The sequence below is a fragment of the Pogona vitticeps genome, chromosome 2 (genome assembly GCF_051106095.1).
Source record: "Pogona vitticeps strain Pit_001003342236 chromosome 2, PviZW2.1, whole genome shotgun sequence".
NCBI classification, from domain to species: domain Eukaryota; kingdom Metazoa; phylum Chordata; class Lepidosauria; order Squamata; family Agamidae; genus Pogona; species Pogona vitticeps.
This window is the reverse complement of record NC_135784.1, coordinates 79,862,244-79,888,822: the sequence shown is the minus strand read 5'-3', so window position 1 is coordinate 79,888,822 and position 26,579 is coordinate 79,862,244. Positions and strand designations below refer to the sequence as shown.

The following is a 26,579-nucleotide window of genomic DNA, read 5'->3' as shown; positions in this document are numbered from 1 at the left end:
TTTCCTTGAACAGAATAAATGACACAGGGATGTTTTTTGTGGTCTCCATCCACATGTAGGAGATGCACACCTTCGCAAGCTTCCATTATTTCCCCAAAGCTTTATGAATTACCATGCTGGCTGGGGAGTCAAGGAACTGTTTTTTTTTTTTAATTATCCTTTCTAAGCTTTATTCCATGTGTTGGGCACAGAGACAGTCCATTTCATGACCTAGCAAGCTTCTTGGCTGTGGAATCTCAGGTATGGTATGAGAAAGCCCCAAGGCACTTATTGTAGATCTTTTCCACATATGAAGACTTCTTTAGAAGACCTGCTTATGACTTCATGGTTGGCAGGTCTTTATCAATATGTCACAACATATTGTCCAACAATCATAAGAAAACTTCTGCCCTAAAGTTGGGCACCTGGAATGTTCGGACAATGACCCCTGGCTTTTCTGATGACCTACAGGAAATAGACAATTTTTGCAAGACAGCTGTCATTGACATGGAACTGAGTAGGCTGCAGATGGACATTGTTGCCCTGCAAGAGACGAGATTGCCAGACATGGGGCCTGTCAAAGAAAAAAACTTATTTCTTCTGGCAGGGAAAACCCTTGAATGAGACCAGGGAATATGGTGTTGGCTTTGCGGTCAGAAATATTCTGCTGAGATTCATTGTTCCACATACTATAGAGAGTGAAAGAATCCTGTCCAGCTCCATTCATCAGCAGGACCAGTCATCCTCATTAGTGCATATGCACCAACACTGTCGTCCACAACAAAAGTGAAAGACAAATTCTACGATGATCTGGCACCTACTATCAAAAAAAATCCCCAAGAGAGAGCTACTGTTCATTCTTGGAGAATTTAATGCTAGAGTTGGTGCTGATCACAATTCTAGGCCCACTTGTCTAGGCCGTTTTGGCATTGAGAAGATGAACGAAAATTGCCCACACTTGCTGGAGTTTTACCGTTACTATGGTCTTTGTATCAGCAACACATTCTTTAATATGAAGCTTCAGCACAGAGTTTCCTAGAAATATCCTAGATCGAAGCATTGGCATCAGCTCAATTTGATCCTCACTAGACGCTCTACCCTTACTAGTGTTACGATCACACACAGTTATCAGAGTGCTGATTGTGATACTGATCATTCCCTGGTGTGTAGTAGAGTAAAACTGCGAACAAAGAGATTGTGTTGCACGAAAAAGGAATACCACATATTGACATCAGCAAGACTTGTGATCTAAAAAAATTGGAGGAATTTGCCCAAGCGGTTGAGGAAACCCTTCCAGGCTCGGCTGATGCAAATGCACCTGAGTAATGGGAACATTTAAAGAACACTATTTATAACGCTGCCTTGTCCACATTTCGCAAAAGGCCAAAAAGATGGCAGACTGGTTTGAGCCCCATTCGGAGGAGATGATGCCAGCCATCGAGGAAAAAAAGGAGAGCTCTAGCAGCATACAAAGCCTGGTGTAGTGAGTGTAACTTGCAGGCTCTTCGAGTTGCTCGCAGCAAAGTCCAACAGGCTGCCAGGAGATGTTCTAATGATTATTGGCTTCAGCTCTGCTCTCTGATACAGATAGCAGCAGACACAGGTAACATCAAGGGAATGTATGACGGTATCAAGCAGGCTTTACATCCAATACAGAAGAAATCTGTTCCTTTGAAGCCTGCTACAGGTGTGATCATCCAGAACCAAGCACAGCAGATGGAATGCTGCTGGGTGCAGCACTACTCTGAGCTATATTCCAGAGAGATTGTAGTAACTGAAGAGGCATTAAATAACATTGAGTGCTTGCCTGTCTTGGAAGAGTTTAACAGTGAACCTGGGAAGGATAACATCCCTGCTGAAGTGCTGTAAAGAGATTGTCACCACCAAGCTGTATAAAATCTTTTGTTTTTGCAGGAGGGAAGGTGGAGTACCGCAGGACATGAAGGATGCAAACTTTGTCATATTGTATAAGAACAAAGGCAACAGGGATGACTGCAGTAACTATCGTGGTATCTCTCTTCTCAGCATTGTAGGGAAGCTGCTTGCCCTTGTTTTGCTGAAGAGACTCCAGATGCTTGCAGACAGAGTCTATCTAGAATCACAGTGTGGATTCTGACCTAATAGATCCACCACTGACATGGTATTTTCCTGGGGCTTAGGAAGTGGCAGGGAAAGCAGCGATGAAAGGGCTGCAGCCCTTTCATCACTGTTTTCCCCCTCCACTTCCTAAGATCACTGCTTTCCCCCTCCACTTCTGCAGCCCTTTGATCCTGCTTTCGTGGGACTTAGGAAGTGGAGGGGGAAAGCAGCGATCAAATTTTCTAATTTGGGGTTAGAAAAGGGGGTGTCGTCTTATACATGGAAAATACAGTAACTGTTACTCAATGGTTCTTAAGTCATTATAACTTGAAATACTACAATAATAATGTTATTAGCTGTCACTTTGCTTCCCAACTAAGCACAGCTAACTTTGTAGAACAAGCTTTAAAGGTATAGCCAGTGATTCTTAACTTATTAACACATGTTGTTTCTGTTGCTGTTTCCTTTAGTCTCTAGTTATTGTTGATGTTTACAGAACAAAATTTCAAAAGAAAACTCAATACCAGACAGGGATCTTAAGTAATTTCTTGATATGAAATGCAACTTGAGTCTACCAACCACCATATCCTTTTATCTCAGAGCCATGTAGTTTCTGAATTTTCGCCCTTTCTGTCTGAAGAAGTGGATTTGTTACATAAAAGCTCACATTAAAAATAGAAGTTAGTCTTTAAAATGCCACAATGTCTTTGTTACTGCCTTCTGCTGCTCCTTCTGCTTCTGCCTTTTTGGTTTGTTTGTTCTGTGTTTCTTGTTGATACATTTGTACATAGCAATTGGGAACACCACAATATGATTTTAGTCTTGGTCTCAGGAAAGTATCCTGACATTTAATGATCTTTCCTCATTCCTTCATGCCTACTCTTCAAAGTTTTAGTCTTAATGCTTATTATTATTTCTGGACTACAGTCTCCATTTTAATTGAACTAAAATCTTTAGTAATTTTGATTTCTTCTTTATCAGCATTGAAATTATGTGATTCTTCCATAGTCATCATTTTTGTCTTCTTAATTGTTCAACTCTAATCCTGCTTTTGTATTCCTTTTACTGTGGCACTTTTGCATATCTTAAGATAGTTATGTTTCTATTGGAGAATTTGGTTATATCCTTTTATACTTAGAGTATCTGGTATAAACAACAGCATAGAGAAAGCATGAGATAATAGCTTGTGTCTCAGTAACCTACCACTTTTCACTGTGACTAGCATTTTATATGTAAAAAAATCACTCTGAAAATATTTGAAGTGAAAGAAAGAATATTTTTACTTAAAGTATGAGATTGTCCTGCATAATGACCTCTCTTTTTAACTAAGGTGGTCTCCGTGTTTCACTTGAATCAGAATATCATCCTACCAACGTTCATCTTCATCTCTTAAACAAACCTTTAGTCTTTGGGTTTTCAGCAAGCCTTGGCATTCTATACTTTCAGAATTGTCACATTCTGAAGAGCTCCTCATTTTTTTTTCTGTGATGAGGTTATTGCAAATGTTTGTGAGTATCTCCAGAACACCTGACTCACTGGGTACTAGACTGTATTCTTCTTGCCCCTGAACTTGCCAAGTTGCTGCCCTGTCCTGGCATGAAAAGCCACCTTACTATGGGAGTTGCCTCATAAACTGCAATTTTTCACATAATCCAATTACAAGATAATTGCTGAGCAGCTGCCTGGTTTCAACCCATAATGTTCATTCACCCTTATCCTGTGTATGTCTGGGCTTGAGAAGATGCCTCCTTTCGCTAGGCAGTACAGTAGTTTACTCTGTGCTTTTTAAATATCATCCACCTCCTGTAAGATACACTAGCTTCTTAGTCTCTTGTTAGCAGAGTCACAGAGACCACAAAGAAGAATGGTAGGTTGTCTTGGTGACTTGCTCTTTGAGTACAATACTGTGAACTCACATGATCCATCCTCCTCCCTTGTTGTCTGGTCTGCTTCCTTCTGTATGGCAGCATACTGGAATGGAAGAGTCTTGAACTGGTGGTGGTAGCACTACATAAGGCTTAAATAAAGCCATAAAGTTGAAGTTGAAGAAGGGGCTCAGGTCTCCCAAGTGTGTGGAGACAACAATTTGAAGGGGCACATTGGGTTTCTGATCAAGCAGTAGCAGAGTTAGATATGAGGACAGGAGTCCCTGTGTACTAATGTAAAGTGGCGACACAGCTGAGAGAGGCCTGAGAGTATCACATGTACGTTTGTCACTGGGACATTGATGACACAGAGGTTTCCTCTGGATCACTACCTTGGTGATTTCATGAAGATTTTAAAAGGAACAAATGTGCATGAGCATATCCACATTGCTAATAAAAAGGCAGAATTAAGGTTGTTGTAGAAGTCAAGATGGGTTTTATGCAATTAAATTCATATATGAGACTGAGGCCAAAATCTTCTTATATAGTAATGCTGGCATAGCACAAGCAGTGTAACATTTGCAGGCGAATTGCCTCAAGTAGAAAACCACCATAGACCAGTGGTTCCCAACTTTGGATAACCCAGGTGTTCTTGGACTGCAATTCCTAGAAGCCTTCACTACCAGCTATGCTGGCCAGGGTTTCTGGGAGTTGCAGTCCAAGAATACCTGAGTTTACTCAGGCTTGGGAACCACTGCTGCAGACATCAGTAACTGCTCGCTGAATAGGGTGACGCAGCATGTAACTGGTAATATCTGTGGCGGTTTCTTGATCTGAGGCAGTTTGCATCTAAAGGTTCTGCTAGTTCTATAGCAAGGCAAGAGGATTTAGGCTAGAATTATTATTTAGGAATTGCAATTTTTGCTTCCTTTTATGTATTTTACACTGAGTGGCATGGCATACAAACTCATATGAGTAGAAAACGTATATTGTATGCATGTATATAATGAATATGCATATATAAATGTTTACCCTTTATATAGTCTGACCTGTCCTTTTAAAAGCAGAGAAAGACGGACTTCATTATTTTGTAGCACTTTTTTGGAAACTGTTTATGACCAATACAAAATATTTATGAAAGCTTTTGTAATATTTACAGGCAGTATGAAACAGTTGTTCCACTCGAAGACTCTGTTATTACTGAAGTTACAGCAACACTCCAGGAATGGGCTGTACTTTGGAAGCAGTTGTATGTGGTAAGTGCACAGAAAATAAAATGACATTACATTTAAATAAGCAATATAATAATTATATAATTGTTGCCTTAATAGGTATTTGAAAAACTCAGCTTCCAAAAGTTGACATTTGTGTGAATTAAAAATTATATTGGTACAATCAATTTGTAACTTGTTAATAATACTTAGAGTTTCTCTTTCACACAAAGTATCCATAAAATTCTTATGTTTGGTTTAAACATTTTGGTTACAGTTTTGAATACATGGCCCTTTATCATCTATCTTTTTACATTGAAAAATAAAGTGTTATATGAAATGGTTTAAAAACAGAATATTTAATGTAATCATTAATCTGTACTGCAACCTGGCTTTGTAAAGTTCTGTCTTTATTTCTGCTCCAAATAGAGGTGCTCAGTTAATAAAACAAAACAGCCTTCCTTGTGATAAACAGCATTTTAAATTTGAGTTATGATATTACAACAGATTTGTTATGTGATAGCATAACAATAGATCTAATATTTAAAGTCCTTGTACTCATTCACTCTGGTATGTATTCCACTTTTAAAATCCTGAGGTGATAAACAGTTGATCATCACAAAAGTACAGTAAATGGTATGTTTATTTTTCACCTGTGTTGGGTATTTGGAGTAAGCCAGGTAAGAGAGCATTTTGGACTTGCAAACTAAACTGTTCTTCCTCTATTTGCTGCTTCTCTGTATGCCCTGCCATTGACATCCCTCAGACAGTTGCAGGAGAAATGTAGAGAACAACGGCAGCCACTGTTTGTGGCCTTTATAAATCTTTGACTTGGTTAGCAGGGACAGCTTTTTTAAAATACTTCCCAAGACTAGATATCCACCTCGACTCCTTAACATCATCAGGTCCTTTCATGAGGAAATGAAGGGCACTGTGGTTTTTAATGGCTCAACATCAGATTCCTTTGCGATCCAAAGCGAAGTGAAACAGGGCCGTGTCCTCACACTGACAATGTTTGGGATCTTTTTTGCTGTCATGCTGAAGCACGCCTTTGGAACTGCAACAGGTGTCTATCTCCAGACTAGATCAGATGGAAAGCTCTTTAATCTCTCTAAATTGAAAGTGAAGACCAAAGTCCATCTGAAATGCATGTGGGACTTCCTCTTTGTCGATGATGGAGCTGTTGTTGCCTGTTCTGCTGAAGACCTCCAACAACCTTTGAATCGTTTTAATGAGGTCTGCTAAGACTTTGGATTAACAATCAGCCTGAAGGAAACACAAGTCATGGGCCAGGGCATGGACTCACCTTCCTCTATTACCATCTCTACATAATAATTGGAGGTTGTACATGATTTCATGTACCTTGGCTCAACAGCCTCTGACACTCTCTTCCTAGATGTCCAGCTGGATAAACACATTGGCAAAGCAGCTACCATGTTCTCTAGACTCACAAAGAAAGTATGGCTTAATAAGAAGCTGTCGGCATATACTAAGATCCAGATCTATAGAGCCTGTGCCCCGAGTACACTCCTATACTGTAGTGAGTCCTGGATCCTTTGTGCATGGCAGGAGAGGAAGCTGAACATATTCCATATGTGTTGTCTCTGACGCAGTTTTGGTATCACCTGGCAGGACAAAGTTCCAAATAGAGTAGTCCTCGATTGAACTGGAATGTTTAGCATGTGTACATTACTGAAACAGCGACGTCTACATTGGTTTGGGCATGTTGTGAGAATGGCTGGTGGTCGGATTCCAAAAGATCTCCTGTATGGAGAATTAGTACAGGGAAATCAACCCAGAGGGAGACCACAACTGCGATACAAGGATATCTGCAAAAGGGATCCGAAAGCCTTAGGAATGGAACTCAACAGATGGGAAACCCTGACATCGTTCAGCCTGGAGGCAGGTGGTGTGCATCACGGCCTCTCCCAATTCGAAGATGCCCTTGTCCAGCAGGCCGAGACAAAGAGGCAGTCCCAAAAGCAGCAAAATCAGGGAGCTGGACAGGGGACAGATTGTATTTGTCTTCAGTGTGGAAGGGAATGTCACTCTTGAATTGGCCTTCTCAGCCACACTAGATTCATTTATTTATTTATTGGATTTTTACCCCGCCCCTCCAGACCATGTCTACTCCGGGCAGCTACTAGAAGTCCATTTCTCTTTCAGGCAGATGGGGAGGGTCTGGCTTTTTGAGAGAAAGCTGCAGCATAATTGAAACACATCTTATGTCCACAATGTCTTCACAGTCCTAAGATCCATATTTCCAATGAGGTATATCTGTTGTGACTTCTTCCTCTATTCATAGGGTGACTGAAAGTGCCCTTAGGTGTAATGTCATCTCAGTGGCAGTAATTTTTAGTAATTAAAGGTTCCCTCCTCCCATTTCATGTTTCCCATGGCTTCCAGATGATGAAAAGGATTATAGGAGAGTCTCCTGACAAAAAGAGGAAATGTTCCATTTCCAAAAAAATTGCTTCTGCTGCTGACATCAGCAACCTTATATACTATAGTTGCACAATCAGGATTTCAGTTGGAAGATTACATATCCATTTCATATGTTGTTTTTATTTCAATTTATATGCCTCCCCATAATGCTTTAGCACTCTCTGGACAATTTACAACGTAATTATGCAAACAACACTTTGCTTTCTCCCCTCCTAAGAGAACTGGGTACTCCTTTTACTGACCTCAATAGGGTGGAAGGATGTCAAGTCAGAAATCATTAAGGCAGATTTCAGCTCTTGTGTTCTTCATTTCATAAACTGTGCACTGGGGAAAGGAGCATCTTTTCAGGTTTTTAATATCCTTTTTTTTCTTAGTTCCTGTATTTAGGTTGCAACCATTATGATGCTGATAGGAGAGGAAGCATCTATGAAAAAGGTCCCTTTATGTACTACATGTTTCTCTAGGGGTGGGATTGTGAATAATAGGAATAAAGATTTTTTCAGGCCAAGATAGTGGAATGCTTCTTGCTAGTAAGGCTGCCCTCATAGTATTGGGTTGTCATGACACTTCGTAATGAGGACAGAGGTTCATAACTTTTGTGCTTCTGGTTAATTTTGCCAACAAACTCAGTTGATACTAAATGTTGAAATGATATTGAAGAGCTCTAGTCAGGCCAGCTCTGGGCATGTCTGCACAGTCTCTTTGGAGTGAGTTGGAGCAGGCTAAATACGGTCCCTTAAGAAGATAGTCACTTCATTATATTGAGAAATTAAACACTTCGTTGTCTCCATGGAGGAGCAGAGGAAAAGCAATTTTAAAAAGTATGTGCTGAATCACTTTAAAAAAAATAAAAGACAAATGGAACACTTTCTCCTGGAAGTGGGAGGGGGAAGGAAGGTGATTTTTGTTTGATTTTCTCCTAAAGGTCCAGTTGAGTACCTGCCCACAGCCAAATTATACATGGTGGAAATGAACCAAAATGAAAATCTGTTAACTAAGAGCAGAAGATAAAGGACAAACAAGAGCTTGAAAAATTGGGCGTAGCTGTTGATTGGTGGTCAATAGTAAAATTAGAATCAAGATATAAAAAAGATAGGACTGTGGGTTTCTTTGAGGGCAAAGTCCAGGTGGATAGACTGAGGATATATACTGATGAAAGAATAATTAAAAATGTACACATACTTATTAGAATATGATAAAGGATGAGAGGGTGAAAGAGACAATGGTAAAATGGGCAAAAATTTTTGGATATAATGTAGGTCTTGATGACTGGACTAAGATGTGGAAAGAAAGCTATGAGATTATTAAACCAGCAAATCTCAGAGAAAATATCCTCAAAATGTTTTACAGATGGCATTACACACCTGTAAGACTAGCAAAAATGTCAGAGGGTAACAGCAATATATGTTGGAAGTGTAAAAAAATGCAGGAACTAATTATCATATGTGGTAGACATGCGAAAAAGTCAAAAATTATTGGACCCAGGTGTGGGAATTAGTAAAAGAAATTACCCAGCAGAAATTAGATATAAAACCTGAAATGGCATTATTGAATGTCATACCAGGAATTAATGATAAAAAATTGAAGCATTGTCTGATGTATATACTCACAGTAGCTAGATTACTCTGGGCCCAAAAATGGAAAAGCGAAGAAGTTCCAACGATAGAAGAGTTGATAAAAAAGCTATGGGATATAGCAGAACTGGACACTCTATCAGAAGCACTACGGGAACAACCAAGAGACTATGTAAAACAAAGTTGGGAACTAATATACTCTTGGGCCCAGAAGAAGACAGGAGTGTAGGGCAAATTTTACCATATATGTATACAGTGGTGTCTCGCATAGCGATGTTAATTGGTTCCAAAAAACACATCGCTATGTGAAACCATCGCTATGCGAAACACCATTTCCCATAGGAATGCATTGGAAACCGGTTAATCCGTTCCAATTGGAACGGATTGCCGTCGTTAAGCGAAAAAACCCATAGGAAACATTGCTAAGCGAAACAATGTATCCTCCATTGGAATGTATTGAAGCTGACTCAATACATTTTAATGGCTTTGCGAAGTCAATTTTTGCAATTTTAAATGTGTCATACAAGGGTCAAAAATGGTTTTAAATGCTTGGATTAGCTTCTGCACCCTCTAAAATGGATGCAAAAGTTAATTTGGCTTTGATTTGACTTTTCATTAATTTATGGTGAATTTTTTTCCCCCAACTTTTGACAGCTGTCAAAATCTGACAGCTCCATTATTTCCTATGGGGGAAGAAAAAATTCACAAAAAATTAATGAAGACTCAGCAACTGTTCTAAATTCTTGGGTTCGTTAGAGGAGCCCCTAAGTTGTGTGCAAACCTGATTTGGCATTGATCTGAACTTTCGTTAATTTTTTGTAAATTGTTTTCTCCCCCATAGGAAAGCATGGAGCTGTCAGATTTTGACAGGTCCATTGGTTCCTATGGGCCAAAAAAAAAAATTCACAAAAAATTAACGAAAAGTCAGATCAAAGCCAAATCAGGTTTGCACATGACTTAAGGGGTCCTCTAACGAATCCAAGCATTTAGAACCGTTTTTGACCCTTCTAAGACACTTTTTTAATTGAAAAAAAAAACATCGTTAAGTGAAGCAGGGGACCTAAAATCGTGGAGGGTTTAGCTTAGTAGAGGTATTAGTTTAGTTTTTTTTCTTTATTATTCTCTTTTTTCTTTTTCATTTTTTGTTTTTGTATGTTTGAATTTAAATTTAAAAAAAGAAATGAACCAAAATGGAACAATCCTACTCACACACACAAAAAAAGCCCCTGATTGGGGCCAGAAAGGTGAGGTCGGAATATTTTAGGGATGGGATGGTTTCCTCCAGTAAAGATGTTGTCTGATTGAAGGCTTTAGAAGGAAACCAGCTCATCCCTGTAACAGACCAAGCAGTCTGCTAAATGCATTTGTCGTCATCCTCTTAGTGTACTTATTTCTCCTACCTTTGCTTCCACTAAAATAAAATTGCATAGCCATTTGTTCAATTGATATGGCCCTTTCCTCTTTTTATGTGCATAATTAGGTATACCTGAAATCATATTGCTTTGGGTCATGAAGATAATTGTCCACATCTTCAAAGGAATATATTTTCTATTGTGTATTGCCATATTGTGATACAGAATTGGTCACTCTTGTAATTTATGGTGGAACTGTAGTGGCTTTGATATTTGATTACACAGAAATACAGTAATTGTTTAGTTTTTAATGTGAAATCAACCTTCAATGAAGGTAGTTTCTGAAGTGAGAACAGTGGGTTTTGTTTTGTCCTAATGCTTTATAGTTAAACTTTAAGGACACAAGGATGTGATTGATTTAGATAATTGGTATATATCTGTCACTGATCTCAGTGTGTCTGTTTTGATGTCACTAGGTTCTGTTCATCAGTGAAGGGGTAGGTAGTGTGATAAATAACCTGAAATTTTACAAGCTTAGTATAAAAACAGTTGTCAATTTTCAAGCTATACTCATTTACTTAACATTTAAAAATGGTGTGGAAGATTTGAAAAATACTAGCAATTGCTTAGATTGAATCAGTAATGTTATACATTCAAGCCTAAATTATTGAGAGCCTTTTATTATTATTGGTTCGTTAAGCCTTTGTGTAGGTGTTAAATTATTGTTTCATTAAGCCTCTGTGTAGTTGCTAAATTATGGTTGTTAAATGGTTTAAAACAGAAATAAAACATCTTTGGTTCCTGTTATCTTTTGAACAAAAAATTCCTTTACATTGCTTGATTAATATGCGGAACTGTCTGATGCATATGTTTTCTACAGTTTCTTCATGGCAGTAACAAGAGCAAGGCAAGAGGTATTTGCATTGGGTATTCAAAGCTGAGAGACACAGAAAGAATATATAAAATATGCATCTTCTGTCCCAAGTATATCATGCTGTTAGGAGAAGAGCTAATTTCTATAACTTTGTTCAGTTATTCTCTACTCAAATAAGCTGACTATGAAGAAAGAAAGTGGCTAGTTTTCTACATAAAGTGACAAATTGGAGGGGGAGACATTTCTGCTCATATGTAGGCTCTACAGCATAAGCAAGAATCCTAGATTCTCTGTTCTCTTTTTAAAGTAGTGGTAGTTTTGTGGCAATAGAGAACATTTGAAATAGAAACAGAAGATCACTCAAATTTATTAGTTCTTGGTAGCTTCAGTTCTTCTCAAATTAATGTTCTGGTATTCAGCCTTCTGAAAAGAAGGCATAACATATAAAAACATTAAAGGACTCTCAATTGTGTATTTATTTATTGTGTAATACACTGGGATAATAATTATATGCTGTCAAGTTGATACCTGACCCTTTATAGGCTTTCATGTGTGTAGAGTTTACCATTAATTTTTTTGTGGGGTTCTATGGGGTCACATTGCTTTCCCAAGGCCACACAGGTTGATTGCTCTTCTGAAAAGCACAACGGAAAATCAAGTTGCCAATCCTTGTTTCTCTATCTAGATGTTTGGACTCACTGAGCTCTCTAATGTGCTGTAATGAATTATATGGACCAGTCTTTCATATATACTGTATATGATTATGTCTAGTCCAGAGCTGAGAAAAACACAAATGCTGTTTCTGACACTCAAATATTAATCAGGTTGAAAACAATCAGCTCTATTTTATAACTCTATAATATACTGTATGGATATAAAATAAAGCTCATTTTCCTCCCAGGATTTTAGGGGAGGAAAAGCTTTTTAAAAAAAACATTGTGCTCATTCTAATGTGGTGGTGGGGAGGAATGCAAGGCTTTTCTCTGTTCTCAGAGTTTCTAATTTTTCCACAAGAGAAATGGAAAAATTGTCCTTGAATACTGGGTCAGATTTTCCAGGTCCCTGCCCCCCTGCCTCCCAGTCCCTCAGATCTTCTGTTTTCTTGAACCTGAAGAAACAAACTGAAGCTAAGGCCGCTGATCTGAAAATTCTCGAAGGGCATAGAGTTTTGTGGACAATATTTGGAGACCTGATGCTCCAGTCTCAGGGTGGTGATTTATCTGTAGCCACAGGGAATTTGGTTCTTGGAAAAGAAGGACATGCATATGTATGGTGGAAGGAGACAGCGAAGAAGGGAGCTCAGGAATGAAATCAGAATGGATTATAGCTTGCTGTCTGCGGAGAACAGACAGGTCTGGAGACTATGATATGGTACTTTGGTCTAGGAATGTAGGTCCAAAAAGTAATAGAGCTTTTCAATCCTTAAGGACAATCATATAGCGGCAAGTGTAAGTCAGACATTTTATTATTTCAAAAAAATTCCACAGTGCCATATGCTGGAGGTCTTAAAGTCTAAGTGGGCTCTTGAGATTGTAGAGCTCTTGTGGCAGGACAGTGAACCATCTATCTCAGAAATTTCAAAGGAGTTAATGTACACTGCATCTGATGTTGCCTGAAATTCAAGTGCTCCTTGATCGGCTGTTTGGCTTCTGGTTGCAAGAAAATTGGTTGGGGTTAACAAAGGGTTGTGAGGACTTCCTTCCTGAAGCAAAGTTATTTCTTATTTCCAGGCTGAGGCATCTCTTTTGCCACTCTGTATAACTATTCATTGTGTGACTATAGTTTGAAGATAGGTGAAGAACAATAGCTATCAAGACATGTTTTACCTATCTTTTGTTCAGAAATATTGATATCCCCATGATTAATATATACCTGATTGATACCTTGATCGCCTATGAATTGTCTCTAGTCCACAAAGGACATATTGCTGGTAAACAACTGCCAGTCCCAGATAGTCTCTGAGGGGAACTCAGTAGAGAGGCTTTTGCCATTACAACTGGACAATAACACAATTTGAGGGAATTAATGGCTACCATTGTAGTGATGTAAATCCTTATTTTTTTTTCCTCTCACAAGTGAGAGAAAAACATATAAGATGTTTTCTGCCACCAGGTAAGATTACTAGAGTTCTTGAGCATGTTTCATTTTGAGATTTTTTCACTAAGACTTTGTTTTAGCAAATGCTCTGAGTAGAATCCACTTTATGCATGTTTAAATTAAACTGCATAACTGTGATAAATTGCCACTAACTAATAAGGTGCAGGTTGTGTTAGGAAGTGCACACCTGTTATACAATCAGGTATGGACCTCACAATGCAACTGGCACTTTAATAGTTAGTGGTTTGCTGTACTGCAGTGTTTGAATGTTTGATTTCTTGTTCTTTAGTCTCAAGCTTCTCTGGACAACACAGATGATTTTATTTATTTATTTCATGTATATCTTGGCTTGCTATTAGGACTAAAATACAAGATGTGTGTGTGTGTTCAGTCGTTTAGTCGTGTCCGACTCTTCGTGACCCCATGGACCAGAGCATGCCAGGCCCTCCTATCTTCCACCGCCTCCCGGAGTTGTGTCAAATTCATGTTGGTTGCTTCGATGACACTGTCCAACCATCTCATCCTCGGTCGTCCCCTTCTCCTCTTGCCTTCACACTTTCCCAACATCAAAGTCTTTTCCAAGGAGTCTTCTCATGAGATGGCCAAAGTACTGGAGCCTCAGCTTCAGGATCTGTCCTTCCAATGAGCACTTGGGGTTGATTTCCTTTAGAATTGATAGGTTTGTTCTCTTTGCAATCCAGGGAACTCTGAAGAGTCTCCTCCAGCACCACAATTCAAAGGCATCAATTCTTCGGCGGTCTGCTTTCTTTATGGTCCAGCTCTCACTTCCATATAACACTACAGGAAAAACCATAGCTTTGACTATTCAGACTTTTGTTGGCAATGTGATGTCTCTGCTTTTTAAGATGCTGTCAAGATTTGTCATCGCTTTCCTCCCAAGAAGCAGGCGTCTTTTAATTTCGTGGCTGCTGTCACCATCTGCAGTGATTATGGAGCCCAGGAAAATAAAATCTGTCACTGCCTCCATGTCTTCCCCTTCTATTTCCCAGGAGGTGATGGGACCAGTGGCCATGATCTTAGTTTTTTTAATGTTGAGCTTCAGACCAATTTTTGCACTCTCATCTTCCATCATCATTAAGAGGTTCTTTAATTCCTCCTCACTTTCTGCCATCAGAGTGGTATCATCTGCATATCGGAGGTTGTTGATATTTCTTCTGGCAATCTTAATTCCGGCTTGGGATTCATCCAGTCCAGCCTTCCCCATGATGTATTCTGGATATAAGTTAAATAAACTGGGGGACAATATACAGCCTTGTCGTACTTCTTTCCCAATTTTGAACCAATCAGTTGTTCCATATCCAGTTCTAACTGTTGCTTCCTGTCCCACATATAGGTTTCTCAGGAGATAGATAAGATGGTCAGGCACTCCCATTTCTTTAAGGACTTGCCATAGTTTGCTGTGGTCCACACAGTCAAAGGCTTTTGCATAGTCAATGAAGCAGAAGTAAATATCTTTCTGGAACTCTCTGGCTTTCTCCATAATCCAGCGCAAGTTAGCAATTTGGTCTCGAGTGCCTCTGCCTCTTTGGAATCCAGCTTGTACTTCTGGGAGTTCTCGGTCCACATACTGATGAAGCCTCCCTTGCAGGATTTTGAGCATAACCTTGCTAGCGTGTGAAATGAGTGCAATTGTGCGGTAGTTGGAACATTCTTTGGCACTGCCTTTCTTTGGGATTGGGATGTACACTGATCTTTTCCAATCCTCTGGCCACTGTTGGGTTTTCCAAACTTGCTGGCGTATTGAATGTAGCACCTTAACAGCATCATCTTTCAAGATTTTAAATAGTTCAACTGGAATGCCATCACCTCCACTGGCCTTGTTGTTAGCCAGGCTTTCTAAGGCCCACTTGACTTCACTCTCCGGGATGTCTGACTCAAAGTCAGCAACTACATTGTCAGGGTTGTCTTGGATATCCACATCTTTCTGATATAATTCCTCTGTGTATTCTTGCCACCTCTTCTTGACGTCTTCTGCTTCTCTTCTGCTTCTGTTAGGTCCCTCCCATTTTTGTCCTTTATCATGTTCATCTTTGCGCAAAATGTTCCTCTAATATCTCCAATTTTCCTGAACAGATCTCTGGTTTTTCCTTTTCTGTTATTTTCCTCTATTTCTTTGCATTGATCATTTAAGAAGGCCCTCTTGTCTCTCCTTGCTATTCTTTGGAAGTTTGCATTCAGTTTTCTGTAACTTTCCCTATCTCCCTTGCATTGAGCTTCCCTTCTCCTCTCTGCTATTTCTAAGGCCTCCTTGGACAGCCACTTTGCTTTCTTGCATTTCCTTTTCTTTGGGATGGTTTTTGTTGCTGCCTCCTGGACAATGTTACGAGCCTCTATCCAAAGTTCTTCAGGCACTCTGTCCACCATATCTAGTTCCTTAAATCTGTTCTTTACCTCCACTGTGTATTCATAAGGGATTTGGTTTAGATTATACCTGAGTGGCCCAGTGGTTTTTCCTACTCTCTTCAGTCTAAGCTTGAATTTTGCTATGAGAAGCTGATGATCAGAGCCGCAGTCAGCTCCAGGTCTTGTTTTTGCTGACTGTATAGAGCTTCTCCATTTTTGTCTGCAGATAATATAATCAATCTGATTTCGATATTGCCCATCTGGTGATTTCCATGTGTAGAGTCGCCTCTTGTGTTGTTGGAAAAGAGTGTTTGTGGTGACCAGCTTGTTCTCTTGACCAAACTCTATTAGCCTTTGCCCTGCTTCGTTTTGAACTCCAAGGCCAAACTTCCCTGTTGTTCCTTTTATCTCTTGACTCCCTACCTTAGCATTCCAGTCCCCCAGAATGAGAAGAACATCTTTCTTTGGTGTCAGTTCTAGAAGGTGTTGGAAGTCTTCATAGAATTGGTCAATTTCAGTCTCCTCAGCAATGCTGGTTGGTGCATAAACTTGGATTATTGTGATGTTGAAAGGTCTACCTTGGCTTCGTATTGACATCATTCTATCATTTTTGAGATTGTATCCCATTACAGCTTTTCCCACTCTTTTGTTGACTATGAAGGCTACTCCATTCCTTCTACGGGATTCTTGCCCACAATAGTAGATATGATAATCATCTGAGCTGAATTCGCCCATTCCTGTCCATTTTAGTTCACTGATGCCCAGGATATCAATGTTTATTCTTGCCATCTCCTGTTTGACCACCTCCAGCTTCCCAAGGTTCATAGATCTTACATTCCAGGTTCCTATGCAGTATTTTTCTTTGCAGCATCGGACTTTCCTTTCACTTCCTGGCACGTCCACAGCTGAGCGTCCTTTCAGCTTTGGCACAACCACTTCATTAGCTCTGGAGCTACTTGTACTTGTCCTCCGCTCTTCCTCAGTAGCATGTTGGACGCCTTCCGACCTGAGGGGCCCATCTTCCAGCGTCATATCTTTTAGCCTTTTGTTTCTGATCATGGAGCGTTCTTGGCAAAGATACTGGAGTGGCATTGCCAGTTCCTACTCCAGGTGCATTGCGTTTAGTCGGAACTCTCCACTATGTCCTGTCCGTCTTGGATGTCCCTGCACGTCATAGCCCATAGCTTCTCTGAGTTACGCAAGCCCCTTTGCCACGACAAGGCAGCAATCCATGAAGGGGCAGCAATCCATGTAGTGCAGGACCAGTTGTTTTTTCTAACCTAAAACCTCAGCATTCGGGTTTTAATTGCAGTATTGGCACTTTGGAATAAATAAGTTGATTTTGAGTTGTAGTTTGGGCACTCGGGCTCAAAAAGGTTCACCATCACTGGACTATGGTAACGTGTCTTGGAATAGCATCTAGTGTGGCTGAGAAGGCCAATTCGAGAGTGACATTCCCTTCCACACTGAAGACAAATACAATCTGTCCCCTGTCCAGCGCCCTGGTTTCGGGACTGCCTCTTTGCCTTGGCCTGCTGGACAAGGGCCTGTTCAAAATGGGAGATGCCATGCTGCACTGCCTGCCTCCAGACTAAACGCTCAGATGTCAAGGTTTCCCATTTGTTGATGCCCGTTCCTAAGGCCTTCAGCTCCCTCTTGCAGATATCCTTGTATCGCTGTTGTGGTCTCCCTCTGGGATGATTTCCCCCCACTAATTCTCCATACAGGAGCTCTTTTGGAATCTGACCGCCAGCCATGCTCACAACATGCCCACGCCAATGTAGACATCACCGTTTCAGTAATATATACATGCTAAACATTCCAGCTCATTCTAGGATTACTCTATTTGGAACTTTGTCCTGTCAGGTGATTTAAAAAAGTGTTGGAGACAATGCATATGAAACGTGTTCAACTTCTTGTCCTGCCATGCACAAAGGGTCCAGGACTCACTGCAGTACAGGAGTCTATACTCGGGGCACAGGCTGTATAGATCTGAATCTTAGTATATGCCGACAGCTTCTTATTAAGCCATACTGTACTTTCTTTGTGAGTCTAGAGAACATGGTAGCTGCTTTGCCAATGCGTTTATCCAGCTTGATATCTAGGAAGAGAGTGTCAGAAGTTGTTGATCCAAGGTATACGAAGTCATGAACAACCTCCAGTTCTTGTCTGGAGATGGTAACAGAGGGAGGTGAGTCCATGTCTTAGTTGTGTTTTCTTTAGGCTGATTGTTAATCCAAAGTCTTGGCAGACCTCATTAAAATGATTCAAAGGTTGTTGGAGGTCTTCAGCAGAACAGGCAACAACAGCTCCATCACTGGCGAAGAGGAAGTCCCACATGCATTTCGGCTGGACTTTGGTCTTCACTTTCAATTTAGAGAGATTAAAGAGCTTTCCATCTGATCTAGTCTGGAGATAGACACCTTCTGTTGCAGTTCCAAAGGCGTGCTTCAGCATGACAGCAAAAAAGATCCCAAACATTGTCAGTGTGAGGACACGGCCCTGTTTCACTTCGCTTTGGATCGCAAAGGGATCTGATGTTGAGCCATTAAAAACCGCAGTGCCTTTCATTTCCTCATGAAAGGACCTGATGATGTTAAGGAGTCGAGGTGGACATCCAGTCTTGGGAAGTATTTTTAAAAGACCGTCCCTGCGAACCAGGTCAAAGCCCTTTGTAAGATCTATGAAGGCCATGAAGAGGCCTTCATAGAACTTACAACTGCAACTGCCTGAGGGAAAATATTACATCAATGGTGGTTCTGTTAGCTCAAAATCCACACTGTGATTCTGAATAGACTCTGTCTGCAAGCACCTGGAGTCTCTTCAGCACAACATTGTCAAGAAGCTTCCCTACAATGCTGAGAAAAGAGATGCCACTGTAGTTATTGTAGTCGCCCCTGTTGCTTTTGTTCTTCTATACTGTAATGTGACAATGTTTGCATCCTTCATGTCCTGCAGTACTCCACTTTCCCTCCAGCAAAGACAAAAGATTTCATATAGCTCAGAGGTGTTGATCTCTTTACAGCACTTCAGCACGTCAACAGAGATGTTATCTTTCCTAGGTGCCTTGCCAGAGGCGAGGGAATCCAGGGCCGCTTTTATTTCTGCTAAAATTGGTTCACTGTCCAACTCTTCCAAGACAGGCAGGCACTCGATGTTATTTAATGCCTCTTCAGTTACTACATTCTCTCTGGATTATAGCTCACAGTAGTGCTGCACCCTGAGTTTCATCTGCTGTGCTCGGTCCTGGATGATCAAGCCTGTAGCAGACTTCAATGGAGCAGATTTCTTCTGTATTGGATATAAAGCCTGCTTGATACCGTCATGCATTCCCTTGATGTTACCTGTGTATCTGTATCTGAGAGCAGAGCTGAAGCCAATAATCGTTAGAACATGTCCTGGCAGACTGTTGGACTTTGCTACGAGCAACTCAAAGGGCCTCCAAGTTGTACTCACTACGACAGGCTTTGTATGCTGCTAGAGCTCTCCTTTTATCCTCAATGGCTGGCCTCCACTCCTCCAAATGGGCTTCGAATGAGTCTGCCATCTTTTTGATCTTCTTGCCAAATCTGGACGAGGTGGTGATATATTGAAATGTTCCAATCATACAGGTGCATTTCCATCAGCCGAGCCTGGAAGGGTTTCCATAAGCGCTTGGGCAAATTCCTCCACTTTTCTCTGATTGCGAGTCTTGTTCATGGTCCTCCTTCCTTTTTCATGTGATATAATCTCTTTGTTCACAGTTTTACTCTACTACACACCAGGGGGTGATCAGTATTGCAATCAGCACCCTGATAACTGTGTGTGTTATCTCAGATTATGATGATTATGGTGATGACAGTTAACTATTATTTTTACTATTCTTATTCTTCTTTTTTTTTTTTTGGACTTATATACCGCCCCATAGCGCTACAAGCACTCTCCGGGCGGTTTACAATTTAATTATACAGGCTACACATTTTCTTGTTCAAAATACCAGACACAGTCGACCAAAAGTATAAAAACATTGATTGGTATTATATAACAGATACAAGTTTTAATCAAAAAAACCTAAGTATCTGTTAAATATTGGCGCAATATGTATGCTGCTCCTAAAATTGTCTTTAAGTTTGATTTCTCAAGAAATTACTCCAGGATGTCCTCTATCAAACAGAAACTTAGCCTTTTGCTTTCTAATATATTGGAGTAAATGGGGCTCTAAATATGCAGAAATTCGGAACTATCAGATTTACTTACTTTATTTTACTTTACTTGATTTATACCCCGCCCATCTGGCCTAAAAGGCCACTCAGATTTGGATATATTCGTATCTGAATATGGCATTATTCGTTGAACTTTGAATATTTTTGAATCTGAATGCAGATCTCTAATTGGTATGTCAGGTACACTTCTCTTTAGGTATGTGGCCTAAAAAATAGTGTTCTTCGTAGTGGTCTCTGTGAATGCACACAATTGGGTTTATCCTGCGCCTGTGCAGGAACGTACGGAAGATTCTAGAGCTTAAAAAAAAAAAGTCAATTAGCTCCCCCCCCTGCGGGGTATATAAACCCCGCCTCCTCCATCTTCCTTTCAGTTCCTCTTTTTCCGCCGTTCCTGTAGGACGTAGGAATAGCAGAGCTATCGACCGTTAAGTACTCAGCTAGCTAGCTATTTTCTCTTTTACTTATTTTACTTTATATTACCATTATTCGACAGAATCCATTATTTGATCCAGTTATTTTTGAGTTCTGTCAGGTTTCCCCCCCATCAACGGATCCCCCTTTTCTTTTATGGCCCCTCGGGGCTTCAAGCACTGTGCTGTCTGTTCCCGAAAAATCCCTCTCTCAGACGGGCACAACAAATGCTTATTTTGTCTGGGAGAATTTCATCTTGATCAAACTTTCCCTGCTTGCAAATTTTTTTCTAAGCAAGCGATCAAGTTAAAGCGCCTCCCTTTCAGCACTATCTCCCCCTCGTGCTGAAGCTCTGATCCAGGATTCTCCAACAGACCAGCAGTTGCTTACCAGTTCTGTGCTGGTTAAGGCTAAAGACAATTCCAAACCGTCAAAAGCGAAACCACCTTCTCGCTCAGCCGTGGCTGCAAAAAAGAAAGCCACTGATAAACCTAAGACGGTGAAGAAGCCGGATAAACTGCCTACTCTACCCCCTCCCACTCCTTCTATTTTACTCGGGGAGTCTTCACGGGATACATCGGGACTCTCTGATGCAGAGGAGCACATTGCTTTAGCCCAGACGGCTCAGGATAATATGTGCATATCACCAACTTCGGCCGTTTTGAGGCTGTGCCAGACGCCAGCTGGGCCGTAGCCCAACCAAGCCCTTGATACCCAAGGCGGGCTGATACCGAGTCCCCATCGGAACAGGAGTCAGTTCATGGAACTCCTAGAAAGCGTACTGGAAAGCGCAAACACACCACTCCATACCAACCACGGAATGGAGCCACCCGTCCACAGGGACCACCGCAGTTCAGTCATCCCTTCTACGCTCCGTTTCAGCCATTTCCATGCCATGGCTTCACCTATGCCTTGGAGTTTCCAACTCCCACCGCGCCTCAGGCTCCGTGGCTCCATACCGTGGCCCCGTCTATCCCATGCCAGCCACAACCTCAGGAAGACCTTTCCACGCCTCAGCCACCATCCCGTAAGGCATTTTCCCACGGTACCTACAGCAATACCCAAATGTACCAAGCTTATGGACGCACAACTCTTCAGTTCGTGCTGCGACGCTTTACTCTGGGCCTGACACCCACGATACCGTCCCTTTTTCTCCATCTACTCAATCAGACGGAGACATGGTACCAGAGGATATGGTACCAAGGCGTTCTCCATCCATTGCCTCTCAGTCTTCAAATCCTTCTACGGCATCTAGTGACTCTCATGCCCCTGATACAGGTGCCCTGAACTCATCATCTCAACCTTCCTCGGAGGACTTTTCATCCTATGTGCAACTTATCATCCGCATGGCAAAAACCCTCCAGCTAGATGCACAGCTCTCTCAACAGGAGAGGGACCTAGTCTTTCATGATATGGAGCAGGACAAAATTTCCCCTCCCAGTCTCAGCCTTATCCCAGTTATCTTCGAACTGGTGAAATCTTCTTGGGACAAAACTCCCACTTTGGTTCAAATACCTCGTATGATCGAGCATCATAACTCATGGCTCGGACTCCGATTTCCTTGCCAAACATCCACCGCCCAACTCCATCGTCGTTGAGGCCACTCAATACAAAGCTTGTACGCAATCCTCGGCTACGCCTACCAATAAGGAAAGAAATCAGACACCTTTGGTAAAAAGCTGTAAAGTACTTCTTTGCAGCTATGCTCATAAAGATTGCCAACTACCAAGCTGCCAGGGGTGCTGTGGCATCCACCCTCGTGCCCCTTGCTTGACCTTCAAGCCTCTGAGCACACGAAGGTAGACAAACCTCACTCTTTTACATTCGCTGCCACCAGGTGGTCTCTAAATCACCATTATTTCAGAAAGACTCAGGTCCATACTTCAGGTACTTGTAAATAAAACTTTGGTTTATTGAATACATAGATTCATTCATGAATATCTTCAGTATTTAATCATTTTTCAGAAGTTCCCCAAACTACACATTCTATTACTCTGTCAGGGTTTTTTCTCCAGCCTGACTCTTACATTTCTCTTTCTGACTCAGTCAGTCTCCACACACTGACTTGAACTCTATTAATCTCACACTCTGACTGACTCACTTAACTCTAATCTCTACTGTGACTGAAATATTGACTCAGGCTCCGCCTCTTATAGCATCTGTCTCAGCTCCGCCTCTCTGCAACATTAATATTCATAAACCATTATATTACATAACATAGACCATAGATCAAATAAATAGAGAACGCTACAGGTGCTTACCAAAAGCACTTGTGGGACAAGATTGTCCCAACGCTTCAATCATTGCCTGATCCTGCCAAAGCAGAAGCTCTCAACGTTTATGAAGAGGCGAATACCCTTACCAGACAACAGCGATTTGCTGCAAAACATACAGCTGACATCGTGTCCAAATCCATGCTGACTGCCATTGCCATCAGACGCCAAGCCTGGCCAACATCCTGGATGACACTAAAACAAAAACCGAAGAACTTCCCTTCGATGCTATTGGACTCTTTAACGCCAAAACTGACGAAACTATGGATAATATCTATAAGATGAGGAAAACAGCAAAGTCCTACGTACCATACCAGCCATATAGGTACCAGAAGCAAACATATAGAAAGCCACAATGCCAATTATCCACTCAGTACCAACCTCCACGGTACAGTAAACAACAACAGGACTGCACTTACCGAACGCAGCAGTCCACGACACCGCTGTTCAAGCAACAACGCTTCCACAGTCCTAAGCAGTCCTTTCGTAAAGCTCAGCATAGGGGTAAGCAATTTTCATAATTCCCCTTCTCCTACATGACTGTCTCCATTCCTGCAAGAATGGAAAAACATCACTGCGGATTCATGGGTCCTCAGTATCATCCAACATGGATACAGAATAGAGTTTTTCTCTATTCCCCCATCAAATTGAATTAAACTTACCCCATTCTCCACACCATTGCATCTGGAAATTTCATCCAGGACATTCACAAAATGCATGGCGCCTGTTGTCGCCTACCTGCGAACGCAGAAAATAAATTTTTTCCCTTACATTGATGATTGTCTTATTATAGCTCAGTCCTACCAGGAAGCTCTCTCGGCCACAAGATTCACCCTCTCCCTACTGAACAAATTAGGTCTTCAAATCAATGTGAAAAAGTCCAAACTCATACCCTCCCAGCTAGTCTCCTACATAGGAGCAACTCTGGACTCCGTCTGCACAAGGGTGTTTCTGCCCACACAGCGAATTTGCAAGATCAAGACTGCTGTAAGCAAACTCAAACCATGCGCAACACTTACAGCGCACTACATCCAACAAGTCCTGGGACTCATGGCATCCACCACTGCCGTGGTACCGTACGCAAGGCTCGAACTCAGACCCCTGCAATCATGGTTCATCACTCACTTTGATCCCTTGACAGACCCACAATCCAAAAAACTAAAAATCCCACCTCGCGTTGCTCGACGTCTCGTTTGGTGGTCCAAACCCAGCAATTTATCACAAAGAAGGCTGTTTCACCCTCCCTTCCTGTCCATCCAAGTTGTCACCGACACCAGTCCTTCAGGTTGGGGTGCACACTGCCAAGACTGCCGTGTTCACGGCCTCTGAACTCCAACTCAAAGGACTCTGCACATCAATCAGCTGGAACTCATAGCAGTCATGAAAGCTTTGCAATCCTTCCTGCCTCGCATCCAAGGTCACACAGTGCAACTGGTAACAGACAATACCACAATAATGCACTACATCAACAGACAAGATGGAACCCAATCCACACCTCTTCTACAACTCACCATTCGGTTCTGGAAATGGTGCCGTTCCCACAACATTTCCCCTCAAGCGATCCACATTGCATCCAAGGACAATTCCTTAGCGGATCACCTCAGCAGGCTCCCCACCAGAATGCACGAATGGACCCTAGACCAGTCGGTCTTCATGGACCTCTGCAAACATTGAGGACAGCCCACATTGGACCTCTTCACGTCCAGCGTCAACACCAAGTGCGCCCGGTATTGCTCCAGGGCGGGCATACACACCTCCTCCTTGGGAGACGCGTTACTCATCCCTTGGTCAGGGGAACTAACGTACCTGTTTCCTCCGATACAGGTGCTTCTCAGGACAGTGACCAGGATCATCCAGTACGGTACGGACGCAATCCTCATGACCCCTTGGTGGCTGAGGCAACCATGGTTCGCTCACCTGTCAGAGATAACACAAGAAGTGTACCACTTACCGCAGATACCGTCCCTGCTATCGCAGAACAACGGGGCTCTTCTCCATCCCAATGTCCGGTCCCTTCACCTGACAGTGTGGAGGTTAACCACCGCTTCCACAAGGTACTAGACCACGCACGAAAGCCCTCTACTTCGCGCGTATACAAAGGCAAATGGAATTCCTTCACCAAATTTGCCCAATCTAATGGTCTGACTACGGTACCAGCATCCTTACACACGGTACTTACCTTCCTGCTGCACCTCTTCAATATGGGTCTTGCTCATTCTACACTTAAGGTCTACATCTCGGCAATTGTAGCCCACCAACCTCCTCGATCGTACTCCGCGAGACTACACTCAAAAGATTCTTAAAAGATCTTCAAAACATCCAACCCCCTTCCCAAACCATCGCACCTCAATGGTCCCTTCCGCTAGTCTTGGAAGCCCTTACTAAGCCTCCATTCGAACCTATGGCTACACGTTCAGAAAAGCTTCTCTCACTAAAAATAGCATTTTTAGTAGCCATCACTTCGGCCAGATGAGCAAGCGAACTCACCGCCCTAAGGGCAGACATCCCTTACCTGCAGATGCATCCAGATAAGGTTACCCTATACATGGACATTTCATTCCTCCCAAAGGTGGTGTCAGAATTCCATGTCAATCAGCCTGTTGTGCTTCCCACCTTTTTTCCTTCTCCAACTACACCGTTAGAGCGGAAACTCCATGTTCTCGACGTAAAGAGGGCCCTTGCCTTCTACTTACATCATACCAAGCCTATTCGGCGTTCTCCATGTCTCTTCTTGTGCTACCATGGACTGCGCAAAGGTACTCCTGCTTCCTCTCAATCAGTATCGAGATGGATTGTTCAGCTCATACACCTGGCTTACCAGCTGGCCAACAAGCCTCTCCCAGAGGGCTTAAGGGCACACTCCACCAGAGTGGTTTCCACCTCAACAGCCCTATTTAAAGGTGTCCAGCTGCAAAACATCTGCAAAGCAGCCACCTGGGCTACCCCTCTGACGTTTGCCAGACACTACCGACTGGACGTCAGAGCCAAAAACGATGTGGCATTTGGACGGGCGATACTGCCATCCCTGATACCGTGATGGCCCTCCTGCCGGTGAGTACAGCTTGCTAATCACCCAATTGTGTGCATCCACACTACGAAGAAAGTTAGATTACTTACCTGTAACCTTGGTTCTTCTAGTGGCACTTTGTGAATTCACACATCCCTCCCTTCCTCCCCTCTATCCATCACCGTACCGTCCTATGATACCATGCTTATCTAACTTAAGGTAACGGCGGATTTAGGGAACTGAAAGGAAGATGGAGGAAGGGGGCTTATATACCCCGCAAGGGGGGGAGCTAATTGACTCTTTTTCTTAAGCTCTAGAATCTTCCGGACGTTCCTGCGCATGCGCAGGATAAACCCATTTGTGTAAATTCACAGAGTACCACTAGAAGAACCAAAGTTACAGGTAAGTAACCTAACTTTCTTTCAGATATAATCTTTTTGTTTGTTTGTTTGTTTAGCTTAAGGGAAATGCATGCTGTTCCCTTTACATATTTACAATGTAAAGTTAGATTCAGTGTGTTTGAATATAACATTTAAACCAACACATCCTAATGGAGGATATTATTTAGAGTACTGGAAAAATTTCCATTTCTACTTTTTCGGAAAAACCCATATTCCTGATATGTAGGAACCTAGATATGAATTACAAAAACTGCTTACATGTAGGATTTATATTCTATATCTTACACTGAAAGTGTTTTATTTTTACATGTTTCACAAAACACATGCTCATTAAAGTGCTGTGCTTGGAATATGAACCCTTCTGTAAAAATAGAGCAAGCTTATGTAATTTCTGGTAGCTAAAAGAGAGCGTTGCGGTTTAGAATACTACTCCAAATAAATACCC

At 41.8% G+C, this 26,579-nt stretch overlaps 1 protein-coding gene across 22 annotated transcripts in view; it reads left to right on the top strand.

The window, feature by feature from the left end:
• Nucleotides 1–26,579, top strand: part of DOCK3 (dedicator of cytokinesis 3) — a 291,232-nt gene that overhangs the window by 55,726 nt on the left and 208,927 nt on the right. For all 22 annotated transcript variants that reach the window (XM_078385476.1, XM_078385471.1, XM_078385469.1 and 19 more), the window contains exon 5: nt 5,083–5,179. In XM_078385476.1, the coding sequence (XP_078241602.1) occupies nt 5,083–5,179 (97 nt within the window). The remainder of the gene's footprint in view (nt 1–5,082; nt 5,180–26,579) is intronic.